The sequence below is a fragment of the Hippichthys cyanospilos genome, chromosome 3 (genome assembly GCF_059441005.1).
Source record: "Hippichthys cyanospilos isolate Australia breed blue-spotted pipefish chromosome 3, RoL_Hcya_1.0, whole genome shotgun sequence".
NCBI classification, from domain to species: Eukaryota; Metazoa; Chordata; class Actinopteri; order Syngnathiformes; family Syngnathidae; genus Hippichthys; species Hippichthys cyanospilos.
The window spans coordinates 9,119,415-9,143,597 of record NC_142371.1 but is presented as its reverse complement, the minus strand read 5'-3'; the positions used below and the strand labels follow the sequence as shown (position 1 = coordinate 9,143,597).

The following is a 24,183-nucleotide window of genomic DNA, read 5'->3' as shown; positions in this document are numbered from 1 at the left end:
GCTACTGGTCAGCGTCATGGTGTCACTAAGATGGTGACATACTTGATTCTAGTGTGAGTGCTTACAATATTGTATTTATTTTGCATTGTGTTTAATAAAAACTTTAATTGGTTACCTCTGGGTCCCAAGATTGCTAGTGATGTTAAAGGGAGAAGTAAGAAGATGATTAATATGGAAACGAAGCTGGAGATAATCAAGAAATGTGAAGTAGGCTAGGCTAGGCTACCCTGGCCAGGGAATATGGCCATATCAAGCTCAAGACACGTAACTCAAAGGTAACTAAATCCGTTATACAGTATCTTTTTTATTTATTCAATTGTATAAACTTACAGTATAGTTTTTTATTAGTAGTGCTTATACTATACTATTTTGCTATCAATGTTTGTTATCGATGTTTCTACCTGGGGTTTTATACACACTAGCTAATTACCATAGGTTTCTATTGCCTGCCATATTACGATTTCGCCTTACGATCCCAACCCCGGAACGGATTGATTTCTTATAGTGGGAGTCCACTGTACATTATGATGTGTGTTATTAAAAATGGGAAAGTCACTTTTAGAAGCTTTTGTGCAACATACGCTACCTGACTGACAGCGGATTCAGTAACGGCTTCATCTTTGCCTTCTTCCTCTGTACACAAATGCTGTATACAGTATATGGCAAGCGAGATCATACAACATGAATCTGACCTTTGTTTTTGATTACACCATCTGTATTTAGAACACCACTATTTACGTTAAAAGGGGCATAAAAAAACAGCGTTCCAAACTGTGTACCTCGCAACTCAAATAAGGAATCGTGTTGTATGAACTCATCCGCTTGCCATAGCTGTGCACATGTCTGAAACGGGCGGCATCGCCTAGCCTCAGATGGCCGTCGTCATTTAGTGCCAACGTAACATGCGAGCTTGTCACTGGTAAAATATCAGCATTGTACGCTTCTTTTGTAGTGTCCTTTTTTTTCTTTTCATACTCAATACGTCAGTCAGCCGAAAAAATGAACCATGCAGCCTTGTTTTCCGTCAGGAAAGAGGCAAGATGACAAAAGTGCATATTTGCTATGTTCGAGGAAAGCGACTATTTATAATCATATCACGCCTTGCACATGACATGATATGATTTGACATGATACAAGTGAATGACTGTTGTTCAAACATGTGGAGAAAAGTGGTCTGGTTTTGAGTTATGCGATTATAAATTGACCCTTTAATACAGGGGTTGAAACAAAAAAATATATGGTTATCAAAAAAACAAAAACAAGACGTATCACCCTGGCCGTGTTACAGTACAAGTGCCTCGTTACCTTGCACATGGTACGAATTACATAAAAAGATGAAAAAAAAATGCATTGTTTTCAGGATCCGAAGTGTTATTAATTAATAAATTCAGTCTGGGTTTCATCAGGCCATAAAACATTTTTCAAATTGCTTAGGATTATTATCATGTTTGAAGATTAAATTTTGTACGATAAGGCCTTTATAAAATGTTTTTAAAAAAAAAAAGAGTTTAATCCTTTTATTTGGTCTTCAGCGGATCAAAATTAGCGTCATATTTCAAATGTTGACACTTTCCCTAAAAATTCAATTTAGGTAGCGCAGACAGAACATCATTGATAGGAAAAGCAGCATGGAGAGGAGAAAATGTAATATATTGTACTCAAGCAGTCAATTATGTTTTTGTGTTTGGGTATTTGTTGTGTGAGATGTTTGAGGCATTAAAGTGCTTCAGTATGTGTTTTTAGAAGGTGCCATAAAAATAGTGGTCACCGTTCAAAGTGTCAGTCGCAGAGCCTCTTCACAGCCTCCTTGATCAGATATTTTTCTTGACATAGTGCCACCACTATGTTGTATGATGTTCACCATGTTCCATTCTATGCACAATCATATATTCAATGTGAGTTTAAATGTGATTTGTCACTTCTGTGCATAACCACAATGGCAATACGAACTTCTATTGCATTGCTGTTTTTCCTGAGTTAAAACAAAACAAAAAAAGCCTGCGCTGTAAATCATAACAGAAGAATTGGGACTGATGATCTTTCCCATCCAGTAGAAGTAGGTTTTTCTTAGTGGCTCATTTGTACATGCTATATTGCTGTGGAAACTGTCACGACGGATGGTGAGGACAAAGACTAATTTAGGGAAGGGCTACATAATTGCCTGCATCTGTTGTACAGATGTTGATATAGGATTACATTATACTTAGATATATGTGTGTCAAAGCATCTAATGAAAACCTCAAACGACTTGCATTTTGTTTACTTTAGTCTACTTAACTGCACAATGACACAATACGCTGCCCCACTTTTCATCAGCTTTTTCCATCATGGATGGGTTGACTTTGACAAAAGCTTACATTTAGAACCTCTTAAGGGTGAACACAACTCGTTACAGGATGCCCGTTAGCAACATATTTAGTCAGCTCCATAGATAGGGTGGGTGGAATGGTGGTGGTGTGTGCGTGTGTGTGTGTGTGTGTGTGTGTGTGTGGGGGGGGGGGGGGGGGGGGGTGATTATAATAAAGCAAGGTACAGTGGACCCGCGGGGTACGTTTTTAGGTAATTGCTCTTATTTTCTGGTTCGGTCAAACAGCCTGCGCTGCAACGCGTCACTCAGATTCTTGTCTACTATTGGTCTGCATCACGAATCCCTAAGGTACTGCTCTGCTATTGGTCAGTGTCACTGTCAAAATGACAGCATGATATGGACGGGATTGCGTCTGAGTGCTTAAAATAACTAATTATTGTGCATTTTACTGCATCAAACTTGAATGGGTGAGCTATTGGCCCCAAGATTGCTAGTGATATTAAAGGGAGAAGTAAGAAGATGATTTATATGGAAACAAAGCTGGAGATAATCAAGAAATGTGAAAAAAGTTAAGATAGCCTAGCCTAGGTTACCCTTACCAGGGAATATGGCCATAACAAGTGTCACTCAAAGGTAAATAAATCCTTTACATAGTTTTTTTTTATTTTTTTATGTTTTTTAATTGTATACATCTATACATGTTTTGCCAAGCCCCCCCAGGAAAGAGAAAACTTTTCACCCCCCCAACCCCCTGATTATAAATAAGATAATTATCTATAAAGATTTTATAAGTGTACCTCAACCTGTATCATTTTCAACATTAACAAAAGATAAAAGCAATGTAAATCAACTTTTAACAACTCTTCCTGATTTTTTTACAGTGTTTATACAGGTTAAATCTTAATCTAAAATAGAAAAAAAAAATAACCAAGTGCCTGAAACTTAAAGAAAGTCCTATTTTATTGGAATTACTCTTTACATGACAACAAAGCCTTTTCCCTTGAGTATTCCCAACCGCCCCTGGCATTACCTCTCACGCCTCACTATTTTAGAAGCACTGGTATAATTTAAGAGCAAAAAAAACACTCATAGTCAGAACTTTAATGATGCATGATGCATTTGTAATGACCGTGAGAGTTATGAATTGCGTTAAATGAAGTTTTATATATTTTTTAAATGCAAAACAAGTTAACATATGTTGAGGTTTTTTAAAATAATACAACAGTCAACTTTAAGTAGCCACTCGTGTTGAATCTTACTGTCACACGACTAACCCTAACCAACCAAATGCGATGCGAGTATTCTACTTTTTCTCTTCTGACAACCTTCTCTCACTCCTTTTTGTGGCTGATGTATAGTGCAAAATTGGAAATGAGAAAAAAAAGTAACATACAAAGTGCTAATCATTTAGTTCTCGGTTAACTTACCTCAGTACTAACGGTCATCTCGTGAGACATCAGATTCGACAACGTACACGCACACACTTAGTTAATCATTAAATAGATCTTGTTTCCCTCACAAATATGAACAAATGATAAAAACATGTGCCCTCATTGAATTACAAATCAACTAGAAAAATGATACAAATATTGAGTTTGCACCACTAGTGTTTACTGATATTACTGCAGTTTGGCTCCAAAATGGTTGTTGATATGTCCTAACGAAATCATGTAGACATGCACGTCTGTTCTGAACAGAACAGCCATAAATATAACGGTCAGCATATGCTGCAAAGGTTTTATTTGCTTCCTCGTAACTCCGATTTGAGCACTTGGTGAAAACCTGTGTGGTTTCTTTATGCCTAGCTCATTATAGTTGCTAATATTTCATCTCTTGGCCTCGTCTTTGAAAGACTGTGAAAAGTTCACGTGGGGTGAAACCTGTTGCCAGTGGAATACGAGAAACTCAGTGCATGATTGTGTGCGAGGAAACTATTTTAAGCAGATGTCCAAAGCTTTCAAGCTGAATGACTTGTTTGCCTCACCTTTTTTTAAGCGTTCTTAATAACTTAAGGACTCTTTCTAGACCTCTGTCATATCCCAAATCGTCTCTGTTCCCTAAGAATGCCTTCTCCTAGCGTTTCCAGATTTGTTACCATCATCATGAGACAGATGTCTTCAATTACGACGACTGATTGTTGGTTACAATAGCTCTATCTTCCGATGTCACTTTTTCTTTTTTTTTTTCTTTAAACTCAGCCGCACCACCTCCATCAGTCAGCACCCCGAACCCTCCTGTCCAGTCCGTACCTCTGAAAAAAGATACCTTGGAAATGTACTCAGATGAAAGTTAGGACTTCAGCTTGAGTAGCCTCAATCAGTCAGTGGGAATGACCCCCATGAGACTGGCTGTACATGCGAGATGTTAGACAGGAGACTGTAATAAGACTACTGCTACAATATGTACCACTACTGCTGCTACTTGTGTTGCTCCCCCGAGCCTCACTGCGTGAGAGTCGATATCGATGAACCACAGCGGACGCAGGGACGCAAGGAAAGCGGAAAGAACGAGGAAAGGCACATCATTTCAAAGGAAGTGTTGTAGAAGTTTAATGAAAGATTCGGAAAACAAATGTTTGAACAGAACGAGGATACAGACAAAATTAATTAGTGCACAAAGAGTAGATGTTGAGCAGGTTGCTCAAGAGACACTGGAAAAAGACATCAATGGGCAAAACAAGCAAAGAATGAGATGATAAAAGGCCATGAAGTCGAAGGCAAAGCAGACTGATCTTCCCTGAGTATGTCATTGCACTCACCCCACCCCATCCTGTGTTCATGAGACTCGAGCCGCTGCAACATCTGGGGGTCTGTACCTGGTCAGAGTAGCCACGCTCTGGCAAGGAACAAGATGGAGAGAGAGGGGATTAGGTTGACAGTGAGGTGTGTTACCAGATCCTGTGTTAATGAAAAGCAAGTGGAAGCCCCACATTCCTCCCTCCGTCCACGGCTCACCGCTCCCCAAGGTAGGGGGGCATTCATAGTTCATTGGAAGAAAGGAGGGAGGTGGGCAAAAAGAGAGAGAACAGATGTCCAAAGGTCCATGAAATAAGACCTGCCCTAATCTCTCAACTCTCCATCAGACTGCCCAAAGAGTGCCCCCGACTCACTACCAATGCACGCCTACTTTTTCAAGTGCATATGTCGTCTGACAAAGCTTTCACTTCAGTCCAGTGCCTCTGTGGACCCCTCCCAACCCCCATGACACCCCGACGTTCTTACCCCACCTCTCAACCTTACCATTCCGCTTCTTCAGGGTGATTTAGTGTTATACACTCGTAACGCAACAGGCCTGCTTGTAAGGAACAATGTCAAAGCTACCCAATATTTATTTAGGTGCCTTCATTTAGTTGAATGCTCATCATTTTTTGGACACCCTTTGAATTATGATCGAAACTTCAAGAGTACTCACTAAAAAATGTGGTCCTGTTCCAAATATTTCTTTCTATTTGTATTTCAGTTATCTTTTTTGTATTCAGTACTATTAACTTTTTGGCACAAAGCAGACTAATTGTAGTTTTCCAAAGATAATCACACAATAATATATTATAAAAGAAAAATAAATCATCACCGTTTTGCCCAAGTCGTAATTATATCAGCTGCACTTGCATTTTGAAACGGGACACACCGTACGACAGAAATGATCATTTTTTTATGTGATAATCAGAAGACAATAAATTGTATAGGCTTCTAAAAATGAAAATTTTGTCCAGAAACCCCTTTGCACCTCACATATCAGTTTGCTTGATGCGGAAGCCGCTTTACGACCCATAATGACACCCATTTCACACCTGCGCATTACCAAGAGTTAATAGCTTAAATTTCTTAACCCCCTAATTTGTTTGAGACCATTTGAATTTGACGTTTACAAGCGTAACACAGCTGTGAGGCGCATGAACATAATTACCCTGCACATTTTTTTTCGGCCAATGACTTGTCCCCGACAAATAACATTCTTCACCGCCATCTAAACACAAACAGTAAACATTGTTAATGTTTGGATTAAACAACAAAACTCTATCTTTAGTAAGAGGTGTTGAATAAAGATAATTTATGAAAGGCACCTGACTAGACTTATTGCAGTTCCCAAAATCCAACATTGCCTAAATGGTGTACCGGGGAGTTATCACTTGTAAAACATAAATTTCCCTTCATGGATCATAATTTCAAAATGATAAATGAAATCAAAAACACACACTGTGTCTTAACTTTGATGACTAGTGATGATGGATGCGGTGATGCCGAGGTCTTTGTTTTGAATGAGAATTTAAGTAACTTAAACTTGAGATGACATAATGGTTGACAGTGCTTCTCGTTTTCGAAAACAGGCAAGCAAATCATGGCAGGTGAAAGGTCTGCGAGTGAAAGATGGTTTACCGTAAATTTAGACTTTTAACCACAACTCCCCAGATTAAGCCAAACAGTGGTATGATTTATCTGCAGATTTTCCCCATCCCAAGATCATTGGATGGTCATCTATTCTTAGCATCTCTTTTACTCACCATTGGCTAAGAGGTAAATATTTCTTCATCGAAGCTGAATGCACTGAATGTTCAATTTTTTTTCTAATGACTAAGTGGGCTTGAAATTTTATTTCATTAGCACTAAAACAAAAGTGTTGCCACTTTTGCTATTTCCACTTATGTTTATTTTCTGCAGTAAGTATTTTTTTTGTATTATTGCATTATGTATTGTGCCATTATATATTGTCTTGTACTACATATTTGTAATTTCCCCACAAATATACAATAAAGAATTAAATGATGCCATGATTACGCAGAATAATGTGAACACAACTAAATGTGTCATCTTTAATCTTCACTTACATGCTTTTGCTTTATAACGAGCATTTGCCTGTTCCTTGTGTGTGATGGGGGAGGTTCTTGGTGATAGAAGAGTGAAGAATTTGCAGTATTTGTTGTGGTTGTCATTCCACAACTTTGACTACAAATGAAAACATGTTTCTTAAAATCTCCCAAGCACTGCTTCTAGTTTTTTTTTTCTGGATAATAAATTGGCACATATGTTACAGGCCAACATTTATCACGTCGAGGACGTCTAATGACTTAGATGACATACAACACTTGTACTCGGGCTGTGATGTCCGCCCCTATGGAACCAAGTTCCTATAGTGGTCTGGTGGTAAGTGGAAAGTGTATTCCTGTGGTGAGTGACAATATATTATTTCTATTACTTTAAGCCGCCTAGCTATTCTACTGAGGGTTCTGCTACTTAGGTAATGACTCCTTTAGGTTTGGTCTAATTGATACCAGTTCACCCTGAAGTATAAATCAGCCAGGCAGTGGTCAGATAAGAGCTGCCAGGAAGAAACTGAGACAGTAAATCAGCCGCGATCATATCTAATCTTACCCAAGTGTTTGCCAGAGATGTATTTCACTTTACGAAAACTTCCACCCACACCACCCACTTAGTTGCTGGAGTGACATGAGTTATATGTTAGCCCGCAGAGAGGCTGGTGCGCACTGGATTACTGGCAGCTCTGTACAGCATTACACAGGTGAAGGTTAGCATATATGCACATCTTTGATTGAATGTTCTCGGCCTTTTGACATGGTTCCAGTTCTTTAAATCAGTCAGCTATGCATTAACCAAGCTTCCTAAAACATGCTCTTTACCCCCCTCACCCCATCATATACGAGGCCAATTTATGCCTCGCTCAGGCTGCTCGTACTTACAAATTCACTGATGCTCAAAGATTGGTACTGAAGGTTTTGCAGACAGTTGCATATATGGTAAGGTATGCACCTACTGTATATGTCCTAAAGATGTTAGCAAAAGTCTAAACTATTTAAAGCATATAATTTGGAATACAATCACGGTGAGTGCATGTACATGATTATGTACTAATATCATTTTGCAAAGCTACCTTATAAGGAGTCTTTTCAACCCTAAATGCGAGCATAGCATGAAATGCCCTCAAACAACAGCTGTAGGAGTTCTCTCATGTGTGTTGTGTGACTGCGAGTGCATACATGTCCATGCCTGGCCAATAAAATCCCCCACTGTTGGTCATGTGTCTTTTATTTATAACATAACCAGCAGGTGTGTGTGTGCGTGTGTGTGTGTGTGTGTGTGTGTCTCCACTCAGTACTGCCTATGCATAGAGTGCAACTTCTACACTGGATTTTGTTGCTCCCTCATATACGTAGCTTTCATAGTGATTTTTTTCCCCCCGCTATAGCAGGGGTTTCAAACTCATTTGTATGGTGGGCCACATTGTAGTTCGAGGTTCTGTCAGAGGGCCGCAATAACTGTGATTCAAATACATTTTAAGTATCTTCATCACACACTCAGCCAGTTTGAAAACCACAGGCTGGTAAAAACTGTTCAAAAAAAAGATTGAGAAGAAAAAATTGGTTGTCATCCCCCTAACCCCCTATAAAAATGAAAAGTTGATGACAACTAATGAGTGTGGTATTTCAGCCAGAAATATAAAGCTGAATCAGCATTTTGCGGGCCACGCAAATTGATAGAAATTTCAAAAACTTGCAAATAAATGTGTTCTTAACGACCAACAGCATGTTTTGAATATAATAGTAGGTCTAGTTATCATGAAATGATATTATATTAGGGCTGGCACTTCTCCAGAGGCTGCCATGTCTGTGATAGCTACGGTCAATGGTAAATGCAGCACCTCCTGCTGTCCATAATGAAAAACTGTCTAAATCTTACACATTGTCCCTTTACGGGCACTAGAAAACCACTAGTCAATTACGCTGGCATTGTATGATACAGCACAAGTCTCTAGAATTAGTGCTAGCCCTCGAAGCACATTTGGACATTTCCAACTCAAACAGAAAAACATGCACTTAGCATTAATGCAGTATATCTAAACGTATAGGCTTTCTATCAACTTATAAAAGCTAACCTGTATCAAGAAGAATGTTGGAAATTCCTTTGATTTGTCCTAATTACAGTAACTGGTCCACAAAGTCACTTAGGTATTATGGTAAACGTCATATAATAAGACTTCCGGCTCCCATTCTCATGGTTGGCATGGCAATGAATCAAAATAAGAAGACAGTAGAGTAGCAGTTGTGGTCCGCACCCTGTTTTGTGTTTTTCCTTACAATTCCAAACTTAATAAATGTTTAAAAAAAAAAAAAGATTATTATTTGCACATCTATAGATTGATACAAATCATTGTCAACCAAGTGAGTTGTAATCCAAACTGTTTTGAATTTGAAAAATCGCTTCTGAATCGAAACGTAGACCAAAGAATCAGGACCGAATCGCGGAACAGTCAAGGATTCCCAACCCAACTTTTTAAAGCACCAAAAGGATTAATGCGTGACTACAATTTGGACATCTTGCCTGAATGGAAAGAAAGAAGAAAGACACAAAGCCTGTCACCATTTTGGGGGATTTTCAAACATTTGTGAACCAAAATGCCAGACTCAATCAAGGTCAAAGGTTCGCATTCCCAAGTTGGCAGAGGTAGCCAAAGTCAAAGGTCAACATTCTGCTGCGCACAATTTTCAGTCCATCTATTTCAGGATTATTTTTGTATGTCAACGCAAAAACCTCCTCCTTATTGCCTGGAGCCTACCATGTCCACACTTGGCAGAATACACTTAGCATTAGATACTTTTATTCCTTTGACAGATATTCTTTAATCTGAATAGAATTTCTTTGATTAACTCTGCAGACTACTGACGACACCTGGCTCATGCTCCTGTATTCCCAAGTATTTATATTGCATATGCGTTCCGCTCACACTCTTCTGTTGTGCCGCATAATGTCTTTAGCTGTCTGCTGATGCGTCTCCTGGGACCAGCATACTGGTATGATGGTCACGCAGAGAGTTTAGGCATGAATCTTACAAATCAGTCTTGAGCGGATGGAAAAGTGGAATGAGAAGTGAGTGTGATTCCCCCTCATTAAAATCATTCCAAATGAACCTCATTATTGTGAGCTTCTGCTGGTGATGCTTCTGGTTTAAACGGCAGCATTTTGGACTCAGCTATGCTAATAGTGACACGTGTTGCCCACTCAAGTAGAAATAAAAGATCGCTATTCAGCGTTTAAACAACCCAGTTTGGGAGTTTCTTTGCGCTGTCAAATAAATCCTCACCAGGAAAATAAACCTGTTCAATAAATAACAACTCTGTGCGCCACAACGTTAGGAAGACACGAGCAGGTAAACTGCCAACGCGTATCAACCGCATCTGTCCTGGACAAGTGACTCACCCCCGTGTAATATTTCAAACTGATGTAGACAAGAAAAGCCCTCTTTCATCGGAACACTGTGTGTTAAGCCCAACTTTTGAATAAGACGTATCTTAGTCAGTTTACCGAGTCTGGAAAGATGTGTGTCATATACATTCTTAAATGTCTTTCGCAACCTCCCCCGTCCCAAGCTCTACATACATTTTTCTCCTTAGTTAATCAGCTCCTGTTCCACTCCCACTCCCACTTTCCATCTCGCCTTAAAAGTTGACCTATTCTACATCAGCCCAGAAGAGCCATCTGGAATTTCTGCGAACAGCTGTGGTTTAAATATGAAATGTTTTGCATCATTATTGATTGGATACAGGAATTGGCAAATGAATCATGTGCCAAGTATGTAGTGCGCTGGATATCGTATTCCAAATGGAACACTGGCAACAACCTTACCTGTATGCAGCTGTATTTTTTTGTCGGAGGCTGATGGATAGAATTCCCCCACTCCTCTTTGTCCAAGTCAGTAACGATATGTAATGACATTGATATGGTATCAGTTACATGTAAGCGTAGCTAAATCAGTCGTTGCCGTTAAAAATGAAATCGTTTAGCCAATAGCTTAGTTTCGGAAGACTTTTTTATTGAAACATAAGAAAAAAAAAACAGAACAAAAAGCAAACAGAGTCCAGTTGCCTCAATTCAACCTTTGAGAAAAACAGAATGAATAGCAAGCACGTTGGAGTTTCTTAATTGATATCCTAACAATAAGTTCAAAAGAAAGTCAGAATTTATGCCGTAAGGCTTAAACGGTACGGACGGTATACATGTTTAAACGTCCCTACGTTAGCCACATCTGTGCGAAATAATGGGGTTTTGACTCGTATGTGCAGGCTCTACTGTTTTACTTCCCAGGACTCGGAGCCAAGCGCAGTGGAGGGACCATTACTGTCGTCAAAAGGCAAAGGGCCACTTCACAGGGCATTATTAGTCATTCTGGTTTGAGGTTTCCAAATGGGCTGCTGCTGTTGCTGTGACTGACCAGCTCAGCCCTGCCATGTTAACAACTACTAGCTGGGGTTGGAGTCTGCTGATTTATGGGGACTTAAAGGCCAACTTCTGGACAGCCTGTGACCACAGTTAATGACCCATCTGCGATTAAATGGAAAGGACAGAGAGTGCTGTCTTATTGTGGTGGCTCCTGCTCTGTTTGCTTCTTTCAGGATGAGTGGGTGTTTGGCTTCACCATGCTTTCTGTTTTTTTTTCCTTTTTCAGTCTCGCTGTCTTTGTTTAAGAATGTTGGTTAGTGGCACACGTTAAAGAAAAATACGGGTGGCCTGATTCCGCGATTTTTGATGTGTGTGTGTGTGTGTGTGTGTGTGTTTTGATTCAGATCAGTTGTTATTAAAATAATCTGTACTGGATTCAGACTGTCCCAATCATATCTTAATTTTATCAACTACAAATGCAGTGCTGTAAGTACTATTTGACTCTTTTTCCCACCACGCAGTTAAAATACTGCACAGTATATATAACCTCATCATCATTAGTGGTGCCGTTAGTAGATCAAGAGATGAATTGTGATCAATTTTTTACACTCATTTTTAAAGCTTCATTGTTTAAAATTGTATTATTTATAAAATTTAAAGTTCAATGTCTAACGTTAGGCTTCCTCTAGTGCTAAATATATCAAATACTTATGCTTTTAATTTGAATATTTTCTATATGTCGATTGACAACGGAAAGCAGTGCCATTCCTCCTGATTATTGAAACTAAAGGTTTTAGGCAACATTTCGAACTACTCTCAAATAAGGCAGAAGGTAAATGGTTACAAATGTGTCTGTTATAGAAAATAAATGCCTGAAGCCACTTTTTTTTGTGTATGTCAATCTTTTTGATCTGCCACAGTTTAACATATTTTTTTTTAGTCTCTTGACAGCTGTCGTATGTGTAACTAGTTACTAGTAATGATTGTCGTTAATTTATAGTTAATTTTATAGCTAGGACAGAGTACCACATCCCTACAATGCACAAGTGTGATGTCATGCATGTGTTTCTTTCAAGATAGTTTTGGGCAGGATTGAATACTGATCAAACTTTAAGGCAGTTGTGTTTTAAGGTTCAATAGTAGTCATTAAATCAACCAACCTACATTCCATTTGATTGCTTTTTCCAATATTTCATCTATTTGAAAAGTTAATATGTCTGTGGATACGGCGTGCTCTGATGACTGCTCTAATATTTTCCATTGTCCTTGTCCAATGTCTTTAAATGGTTGTGTAACCTCATCATTTCTTGTCGCTTATTCTGTTCTCCCAGATGCAGTCCAATCTGCTTCTGTGCAGCTGGAGCTACAAGATGTGCTGATGAGAACAGGGCTGAAGGAAAGAAACCATCTTCTCCTGGGGCCATTTTCTTGTAGCAGTTCCTTGGAGGCTCGTTGGTGTCGCCACAGTGGTAGTCCTGGACATGAGCCTGGTCCCCCTAAACTGCTGCTGGACCTGAAAGGAGGCCTGTTGCAGGTGTAGATACGCTCTATACATTATAGCTACAGTACATTCATAATAGGTCAACCAAGGTTAAGCACCTTGGTAACATTTGGATCTATGGATCTTTGTTATTATTAGTTGTGATTGCAATTCCGTTTTATTTTGAATCCTTTTTTTGGTTTCACATTAGGTTGTTTGTTCCCCTCTTGCTCTTGAAATCTGTGTTTACTGGTGTAGCTTTTGTATTAGAGGAGGCAGTGAACCCACTAAATCCTCACTGACCAGTAGGTGTGTGCCAAGAAAGCGATTCACATAAGATTCTGGATTCTATTTGCTACGATTTAAGATTTAACATCTCCCAAAATCAATATTTTTTTAAAAAGAAATCGTTCCGCTTCCTGTCTGCTTCCGTATTACGCCGGATCGCGCTGTGCCATCACAACAGCATGTAGCCCGTTCCGGAAAGTCAAGCCTGCATGGCAGGACGCACAAAAACAAACAATGGAGAAAATGTAACCGCGCCGTCTTCATTGAAAGCAGTCTTGCTGCGTTTTGCTAACTTGTGTGACGCAGGAAAGCCACACGGCCGGGAATGTGAGTGCAAGTTTCACTCCGCTGCTAATGAACGGATTTTGACCATCATGGATCTGGTCATTGTGTAAGCATTAAAAGTGGCTTTCGCAGGTCCCAATGATGCTGAAGCTATGATAAATATTTCTGCCGCCTTCCTACGAAATAGATCAACGACGACAGGAATATTGTTCTGTCATGTATTTATTCTTCCTCTTTCCCTCCTAACAGGCAACTATTCTCGTTCTAATGTATTTTTGTTTATATCAAGCTTGAATGTGAATTAAATGCGCTAACCAGGAACAAGTATTCATCCAATAACAGAAAGCAAATGGTACGTAATCAACACAACACAAAACTTTAGCATGTCCACAAAAATAACAGATAAAATACAAAAAAATGTATGCAAACTCCAAACATATACTACTCATTACATGTAAATGAAGATACTGTCTATATTGTACTAAATAATATGTTACAATTGTTCCTGATAATGCTCTCGATGTACTCAGAAATGAACAACTGGCACGTTTCATGCTTTGCCCTTACTCTCAATTTAGCTGCTCACTTGAAAATGTTTATTTTCATTTCATTGTTGTTTCTCATAAATGTACTGAGAAATATTAATAGGTTTTATTTGGGAATCAGTTTTTCCACATAATATTTTGGTACTGCAATCTCTTCTGAAGTGACAATTTATCTTGTTCTACCTTTTTTTTATTCTTATTTTAACCGATAAAAGCTATACAATTTATAGCTAGCTTCAAGAAGTAACAGATGTCCACATGCTCTTTCTGTTTGAAAAGGCATGGTCGCTACAAAGCAAAATTTAATTTATGTAAAAACACACTTTCTCCCTGCAGACTGAAGTAGTATGATGGTTCATCGCACATCTGTAGCTGGAGGCAGAAATTTGAATCAAATCGTTTTGAATCAAAAATCAATTCTGAATTAAATGTGAAACCGCAGAGTTTGAATCAAATCGAATCACGAGACAGTTGAAGCTTCCCACCACGTGTGTGCACGTTTGTGTGTGTGAGACTTTGGTTAACATTTGTGCGTTAAGTAGTGGAACATTATTTGGCTATTTGTTGGTTGGATGATATTTTATACATAGTGTTTTGCTTATAATGTCCCATCTAAAAAGAAATCCCCTTCTCAGTGCAATGTACTGATTGCTTCATTAGTAATGTATTGTTCCGCATGACTACTTCAGGGACCCCACGCTCTATCTTTTTCAGTGGTTGTCCTTAAATATATAATTGCATGTTTCTTTTTGAAAGTACTGGTGTTTTTGGCGCTTTAATCAAATACTGTGCAAAAGCCACTGGAATTCCTTCCGATTTCTTCATCTTAGATTCTCTCTCCAAACGCCTAAAAGAAACTCCCCGAATTTTCCTGTTTTCAGAGTTTAGTCATAAACCCGTATGCACACATGACTTGGTAGCAGGCAGGCACGCACTGTGAAAAGCTTTTGACTCAGAGATTCCTAGTTGTTTGTCCAAACCCCGGCACCCCATTGAAGGTGTTTGGAAAAGTGGACAGCATGTAAGGAGGACACCACGTTGTTTTGGGTAGTTATTGATGATGCGCTGTCAAGTGGTGCCTCGTGTGACTGTTCCTCATTATGTTTTGGAAGAAAACGTTGAAAGATGACCAAAATATGTACGTACATAAATACAACCTGTGGGTCGCATCCTGTGCAGATAACTATGTACTGATATTAGTACAGTTTTCAACTTTTTGTGAAAGCTTATTTGAAATTAGGGTTCCCCCCTGAATATTCTGCACACAACACCCACAACAGGCAAATCACTTTTTCCCTTTTTTACCCAAGTTTAAAAACGAAGACACTAGTTTCCCTAGATTCACTCTTTGCTCAAAACAGTGTTGATGGATCTTTGGCTGCAAATTCAGCCTTTCTGAATATGATGCCACAAACTTGGAGCACCTACTGTATCTTTGGCCAGTTTCTCACATTTCAGCACCTTTTAAGCTTCATCAGGTTGGATGGGGAACATACAACTTTTTTTTACAAATCTCTTCAGAGATTCTCAATCAAATTCAAGTCACTCAAGGACATCTATAAAGTTGTCCTGAAGTGACTTCTTTGATATTTTGGCTTGCTGCTCAGATTCGCTGTCATGCCGAAAGACTTACTGTCAACTCAGTGAGGTCAAGAGCATTTTGGAGCAGGTTTTTATCCATTATGTCTCTCTGCATCGCTGCAGTTATCATTCCCTCATTCCTGAATTGTCTCCCTGTTCCTGCCATGCAACATGTCCATGATGATGGCACCACCATGTTTCACTGTAGGGATGGTATTACTCAGAGCAGTGCCTGGTTTCCTCTAAATATAATCCTGGGATTTACATCTGAATGTTTAATCGTCATCCTATCAGTCACAGGAATTGTTTCTCATGGTCTGACAGTCCTTCTGATGCCTTTGAGTAAATTCTTGACGGACTGACTGCCTTTCATGGCTTGCATCTGGCCATTATCATATAGGCCTGATTGGTGTATTGCTGCAATGGCCGTTCACCTTCTGGTAGGTTCTTCTCTTTCCATAGAGAAAAACTGGAGCTTATATGACATTAGATCTTCTGCCCTAATCATTTAGTTTATACAGGTGGCCATCTGTATTTGGAGTCCTGGTGGTTCTACAATCCTTACACATAGGGATAATGGAGACCATGGTGGTCTTTTGGCTTTTCAGAGCAGCAGACTTTTTTTTTTAATATATCCACCCCCAGGTGTCACGATAATCCTGTCTTGGAGGTCTACAGAAAATTCCTTTGACTCAGTGATACGATTGTGCATTTCAATATTTTCCAAAGTAGCAAAAGGCGGAAAAATATTAAGTGCATACTTTTCAGATATACTGTACTCCTATAAATATTTCTAAAAATTAATCTTACAGCTTTATTACTCAAGTAAATGCCCCCCCCCCCCCTTTCAAAAAATAAAGCTGCTGTATCTTTGCTTGACAGATTTTCTGGGGACAAGAAAATTTAAACTGTCTGAAGTTGGTGGTGGAGCACCTACTTGCGTATCACTCTGCACAGAAAGGGGACACAGTGGAAAACCGCCCTAAAGACAATACCTTCCAGACCCAGCCACCACCCTCGCCAGGTTCCTCCTGTCCTCACTCAGAACACAGCTCAGACGACCTGCGAACGGGGAATTTTCAGTACATCCAGGACTCAGGTGAATATTAATGGCACTTGTATCTCAAATGGGGGAACACAGGTCACGCATTGGTTTCATAGTTATCGGACTGCTCCCTCCATTAAAGATCGTGTATGTGTGCAGAACATACCAGTGGGTGCCCAGTATTCAAAATGTCCAGGGAAAGTTTATCTCACTCATTTAGTTCAATGAGTATATTATTTCACCAAGCAATGTCAAGTCCTTATTCATTTTTTTAGACAAAACTAGAAGATCATGACAAAGTCCAAAACTACATGGTCTCTGTCTCCAAATCCTAAGTAAAACAACTTGCAGAGGCTGGGGAAGACTCCTGACTTGACAGTTGTGCGAAAAACCATTATTGATACCCTTCATAAGGAAAAAAAAAAATTCAAGGAGAAATGGCAAAAGATGCTAAATCATTATTTTTTCAAATCATTTTGTCAAACAAATTATCAAAATAGACTTTCCCTTGATATTCAAATTTTGTATAATTTTTATATTTAATTTGAACCATATTGAACTATTATTCCTTCTATGGCATTCATTGTGATTTCATTACAAGTTAACCAAATTTCTTATCCACTGCACTGTAGGTAGCAATCAACATGCACATTGACGAATCAGTCGAATCACTCTACTAAAAGAGTTTGATCAGATGCCTGGTTCTACTTTAAATAACACGCAGTTTATTCCCTTTCTTGGTGCTGTGCGTCTGCTGTTCTCAACATGCGCACAGAGGAACATTACACAAAGGGGATCAAACTACTCCTTGACTGTAGACTAGTCATCCACTTTGTCAACTGTGGTAGACTTTTTGTCTTTTTTTTTCACCCACTGTTTTACTCTTGCATCGTCGGAGAATGTATATGCTGGAACAAATACGCAGGGAACAATCTGTTTGCAACATGTTTTCGACAAGCAGAGCAAAGCAGTCCCCAAAGTACAGAGAAGACCAAGTGCCCCCCAAGGGCTGACAAGGGCATGGAAGGGACTCTGAGAGAAGTGAAAAATATCAGGAGAACAAAAAGAAATGGTCTCTGCTAATGCGACTGAAAGCAAAACCATGAAAGTGTCTGTTTTTACTTTTGTTTCATCCTTTGTTTCCAGCAGAGTAATACGCTGGCCTCTTAACTTGAAAGAAACATTTGCCCACAGACAGATTTTGCTACTCCCCGAAATGAGTTCTCTACAAAGAGTATCAGTTTTGTACCCCAAGGGGACAAACTATTTTTTCCCCAAATAAACATTTTTCCAAAGGACTTGGAACTGAAGCAACAGCCTCAATTTGGTTCAAACACTACTCAAAAGTTTCGATCCATGTCATCCAGCTTTTTCAGGTGCTTGGCATGGTTCAGTCCATGACTGTTTACTCTGACGAAAAAAAAAGTTTACTCAATCCCTCCGTTTATATTTTGCTTCGTATGTGCATAAACATTCTGAAAGCATGGAAACATCTATGTTTTGTTTTGGGCTCCATAGAAACACCTATAAATGCATCACCACCATATTTTACAGTCCCTGGTCAAAACCCAGAGCCGATTCGTATTCCGAATGTATAAATGAGATCTGACAGGGACTGACCAAAAACAAAAGGAAGGATTTTTTCCTCAGGGCAAATAAGATACCAAGAGAATGAAGCAAAATAAGGCAAATAATCCATGAACCTTTTTTTTTTTTTCAATTTGTGTAGCTGACTTTTTGTGCAGAGACATTTTAACTCAAGTCATATTGGAGTGTTTTTGAGCCTTCACTGCTTATTTAAGGTCATATCACAGCACCTCACAGAATTAGACTTGCTGGTATGTTGGGGGGTTGTTGTATTGCATAACCCAAGATAACTTAAGCTTAAAAGGGCTAACCGATGGCCAGACATTGCTCTGCAGGATTTCCTGGTAGACAGCAGAATTATTTTTTCTGTTTACCGTAATTCTTCCAGGTCATAAAGGAGGAAGATAGTCTAGTCCTCGATGCTTGCTCTATATCTATTTGCTAACCCGACTTCATGTGACAGGTACAATTTAAGCGATTTCTTGATACAAGTAACCAGGCTGAAACTGAGCCTGGTTGTGACCAAGAAATTCCAATTCAGCTCTGAAAATGCTGTTGTCAATTATAGGTTGGAGAGATCATTTCAAGAAAGATAAGATGTTGGGATCTTAATGATCTATAACATTAAGTGTGTTGATATCACCTAATGTCTTGAATGTATTCAAATGCTATGCTTTTTCTGGGGGGGACACACACACACACATACATATATGTCCACCAGATGAGGAAAAATGTCTTTATCCAAATGCTGAATGCTTAATGGATGCACTTATAAGCACTTTCTGTTTATGTCCAAAGCACTTTACAAAGGCTTAGATTCACTTAATTGAAAACATATTGCAGTGTATACCAGCGCTACAACCTACAGAAATGTTATCCTTTTTTGGTTTAGCTTACTTTTACCAATCAGGTGTCCTTGCCTTACATCCATCCATATTCTGAAGTACATGCCTTACCATAGCTAATGCTAAGATTGATGGGAAGTTATTCTCTCCACTCCAGTCCACATTCCAAATTTGCCGGGGTTCACTGTAGTTTGAGTGGCATTAGTTCAAGAAAACGGTTTGTTTTTTGCTGTGGTATAAATTATGAGCAATTATGCAGCAATTCAGGTAATTTCAAAAGATGACATATTTTCTTGCAACTGTGTGTCTCGGTCAAGTAGTGTCTGCCTCAAATTATTAATATTTTAATTTTGACAGACTCCCATAGATGGCCAGGACCACATGAAGTTGTGTTCTATGGTGAAACAGAAGATAGCCCAGGACTAATGGTGTGGAGATATCCTGAACCCCGTGTCCTTACCTTCATCAGGATAACTCCAGTTCCTTTCAACACCACAGCCGACCCAGAAATCAGTATGACCGACCTTGGGGATGCCTTACAGGTAAAACTGGGAACCTTATTTGATTCTACAGTAGAGAAAGTCTTTATGTCCAAGAACTTCCAACACAGTTGGTATAATTCAATTATATGCTTATTGAATTTATAGACACAAACGGTGGGCATTTTACAAAGTTTTGCTGGTCCGTCATTTATATTTACATTTTGTGGTCATCAGTCCATGTTTTTTGGAAGTTTAAAAGAAACTGTTGTCATCATCTCTGGCACTTTGGTCATCATTTCCAGCACTTACATACATCATCATCTTCTGATAGCTCAGTCAAAAAATAACGTATCAAACCTCCGTCATTCGAAAACAAAAGCCAAAGCTAATTATTACTATCTGAAAATCATCCAAATAAGGTAGACAATCTTGAGACAAAAAAACAAAATAAACCCACACTACAATGCATAGCCTGCAGGCAACAGCATGTGTGCTGTACATTGATTTAATGTGTTACCTTAGCACTGGGGTGCAAAAGCAATCACATCCACTAGGGAGCATGCACATCGTTGTGATTCAGGCACGCTACACTGAAGTGTTTCTATAAAAGGCTATTCACAGTAACAGTTACATAAAACGAAATTCAGATGTGAGCACATATCATCTGTCCACTTAGACTACAAGTAAAATGCAAGGTTTTGCTGCACTTAATTTACTAAATGTTTTTTTTTTAATCTTTCAACACCTAAGTTGCATTTCCTAGTTAAGAGCAAATCAGAACGAGATTGTCACTTTGAGATGTTCCCACTGGTCGCTTGAATGTTGTCACTTCTTTGAAAGGCATCCAGGAGTGCTTTGCTCAACTGTGCACAGGTGACTTATTCTATCAAATCATATTTCATAACACACAATTTTCTTAATACTTAATTGTAAACATTGGATTTTAATTTAGTCATGTACAATGAATGTGTTGAGCAAGATTGTGTGTGGTATGCATTTCATACGGTGTTAAAATTTCATTCTTCTAAGTATGGAAGTTTGAGTACTTCTCAGGAATTTCGAAGATTTCCGTGTTGATGTTACACCAATAGTGACAGGTGACACAGGTATGACGACAGACGAAAATGATGGGACTAAATTCACAGTTTTGTCTGGCCTTGTCCGTAGTTTGTCCTTCGATGGCCCATCAGCAAAACGGACGTATGTCAGTATCAACGGACGTATGTCAGTATCAGACAGGCAGACAGTCTGTCACTACAGACTGTACAGTTTTCACCTCAACAGATGTCAATGAGGGGTGCGAGCCATGATTTGATGCCCTGTGAAAAAAAAAAAAAAAATCACTTTGCCCCCTTCCCGTCATTCCCTCAAATGCCAGGCGTGCTTTGATGAGGCCAGTAATGAATCATCATTCTACTACGATTATGGGTTCATAGCAGTATACTCATATACAGTTATAGGTCTACTAGGTTTTGTAGTGCCTTGTTGCAGAAGTTTCCCACATAGCATGACAGTGTCTGGAAAAGGGCGGCTGACTTATGCTGATGTGAGCATGCTGTCCGACAGTTCAACCTGTCTATTCCTGACAGAATTGGTCTCATTGGAGCAATCGTAGTCGGGCACGCCAAAATGAATAGAATGACGTACACCTCAGTCTTGCAACATCCTGCCGAAACACAGATATACACAGACGTATATTACATTAGCCTCGATGGCACATCTGGAAGATGCAAAGAGTGACGTGTGTTATGCGTCCATACAGGATCTCTTAGCAGTCTTGGAGTCGTGCTGCTAAAACGAAGGTGGTTGGGTCCTACAGAGCAGAGATAATCCACAAAGTTCCTTCACTGCTTCTTGCTCAACATCATTCACCGTGAACTACAAATAAATTCTCTAAGCTGGGCTGTATGCCAATACGATTCTCATGATCCAAGTCTGGAGAGACCCACACCTTACATGTTATTGAATGACATGGAGCCCTGCTGTCCCTCCAAATGTGTAATGTACGGTGAGACAGCTGTGAAATTCATCTTACATGCCCTGGTGTGAAAAGCCAGGTGTCTTCAAACCCAGATGAGGTTATGTTTTTGGCAGGCTGTTTCAGCTACTGAGTCTACTGAGGTTTGATCATCATGTCTTCTCCTCTATCACTAGTTTTACGCATTTTCAAAGCACCTCCTTCCTACCTTTCCATCTTGACTTTATCGTTATAATTCTTCTTTTATCTGATTTAGGATTATACACCACTTCTTTTGACAAAAAAAAATTACTATACTGTATCATCATATATACCAAAAGATAGTATGCAAGCATTAAACGTCATAAACACAGGTGCGTCGTATATTTGGGGAATTACGGCACTTTTGTTTTTTTTTGGGTTTTTTTGCAGGCTCACAATTTTTGTGCAACTAATATAATTCATGCATATTCAGTTAGAATAAATGTTTGCCAGTTTGAAATAAGTTTAGGTTACAAACATTATCATTACAGTCGACCCATGCAAGCTCATTGTTCACCAGTGATCAGTCTTAGCTTGTATTTTATTTTGATGTAATATTTGGATGTCACTTTCCTTGCTATACCTACATCAAGTAGTAGCATGGTAGCATTCGTCGTAGTCAATCTCGGTTTTACCTGAGCATTTTTTTTGTATGATGATTTCTTTGCAACATTAAGCATTCATTAATAACTACTTTTGAAATACGTACTTTGAGCTACAATGACTTTGGACCTACAATGTGGTTGTGATCCAAAGTGCAATAGTTGTGTTGAAGTTCTTCAATATTCTACCCAAAGGATTGTGCCTGTGATGATCCCACACACCCCTACCCCCACTCCATCCCCTAATAAATTGCCTTCTAGAAGAAGGCTTTCATCACTAGTTGGTACTGGTCAAATAAATCAATGACATGCTTACACATTCCAGAAGAAATGTCCTTCGTTTGTATAGTGTACGGAAAATATGACTGATGAGGTTGAGCCATCACCTTTGTGTCTTTTCTGAACAGCAGCCAGGCTTCAACGTTTTCCTTAGCTTAAATAAAATACTGTTGTATGTAACTTGTTTTGGACTAAAGGTGTCTGATGTACCTGAACACTTACGTATGACAAGATTATTAATGACTAATTTGTCTGCCTTTCAATAAACTAAACCAATGTGTTACTGTATATCTGATTATGCTGCATCAAAATGTATAAACCATCCAGGAATATTACATATTCATCACCCCAAATACCAAGTTCATAATATCCTAAACATGCTTGCTACTTAAGAGTTATGTGTGAAAATGAGTTACATGGCAAGAAATGCAGAATCCAACCTGTGGTTGATGAACATGTGTTTTCCACATCTTCTAATCCCCCCTGTCATCTGGCATGTTCCTGGCCTCAAATAAGTCTGTTAAACAAATGATGAGTGTTTCATTCAAGTGTTGAAAGGAGCAGGTTCTCAGCCCCCATCTAGTACTGAAACCACCTTTGGGTAATGTGAAATGGTAAGATAATTTATCTCTGCAGAATCCATGTTGGATATAATAGGTCCTACTGTGTAAATAATCCTTGAGAAAGTCATAGATGTACAATATATCTGGCCATGCTAGAAGACAGGAAAGTTACATGAAAAAGTGAGCCAGAAAAACATACCGCAGGTACACATGGCAATAAACATTATTCAGGGGGGCATGGGTGAAAGGCCTTGATGCTTTTACTCTATTTGAAAAATGCATGACCTTTTGAAAAATCTGACTGTGAAGTAATCATAATTTATTGGCTCCATTGCTTATGGGGTTAGCCAAATTTGCCTTAGACTTGTATCCAAATACTCAGATCAGTCTCTCAGTTGTGTGCGAGCACAAGTCTTAGGTTCAAGGGGGTTATTTGAACTGAACCCCTCCGTCATCAGCCAAAAGTCATTGTGATCACAGATGTAATAGATTCAAGCCTCTGGCCAACAGCAGCTAGCCTTACTTTTTGCAGAAGTGCAGATGTTTTAATTATTTCACTTCCTCTCAAGACCAGAAAAAAAAAGAAAAAAGTCAAAGGACGGAAATGCAGCCATAAAAAAACAAATGATTTGGTTTATTTTCCAAAAAGAATTTAACTCACTTTGCATCGAGACACTACAGAGAGTGAGGGGGGAAACCAAGGCAGTCATTATTTCTCAGGCCTCTAGAATTACCACAGAGCCACACTGAGATGGCGGTTGATAGATTTTGAGAAATGTAAAGTGAGAGGCGTAGGAAAAGAAAAAGGAATAGGGAGCAAAGAGTACTGTCTTGTAATTCCTATCATTCTCCTTCCTGTCATGTAACGTTTTTCTGAAAATAGCTCTTTAGGGGTGATTGCAAGTGGACAAAATGCAATCCATATTTTCCCTCTCTTTTCACCCTCTTCCTGTCACTGCCACAAATGCTATCTGCTGCTGATGTGCTCCCTGTCTCTACTTTGCTGAAGAGATAAAAAGGTAGGGCCTAAGCAGTCATGTTTCGAAGCCATAACCCTTGCTTGTCCCCAGAGTAGATCATGTGTATAAAATCAAATTCTACTGCATTTAAATACTTGTGGTTTC

At 39.1% G+C, this 24,183-nt stretch overlaps 1 protein-coding gene across 1 annotated transcript in view; it reads left to right on the top strand.

Moving 5' to 3' along the window:
* vps13b (vacuolar protein sorting 13 homolog B) overlaps nucleotides 1-24,183 on the top strand; it is a 298,582-nt gene that overhangs the window by 218,035 nt on the left and 56,364 nt on the right. The window contains exons 39-41 of the mRNA XM_088410037.1: nucleotides 12,810-13,012; nucleotides 16,540-16,756; nucleotides 19,492-19,676. Of these exons, the coding sequence (XP_088266163.1) occupies nucleotides 12,810-13,012; nucleotides 16,540-16,756; nucleotides 19,492-19,676 (605 nt within the window). The remainder of the gene's footprint in view (nucleotides 1-12,809; nucleotides 13,013-16,539; nucleotides 16,757-19,491; nucleotides 19,677-24,183) is intronic.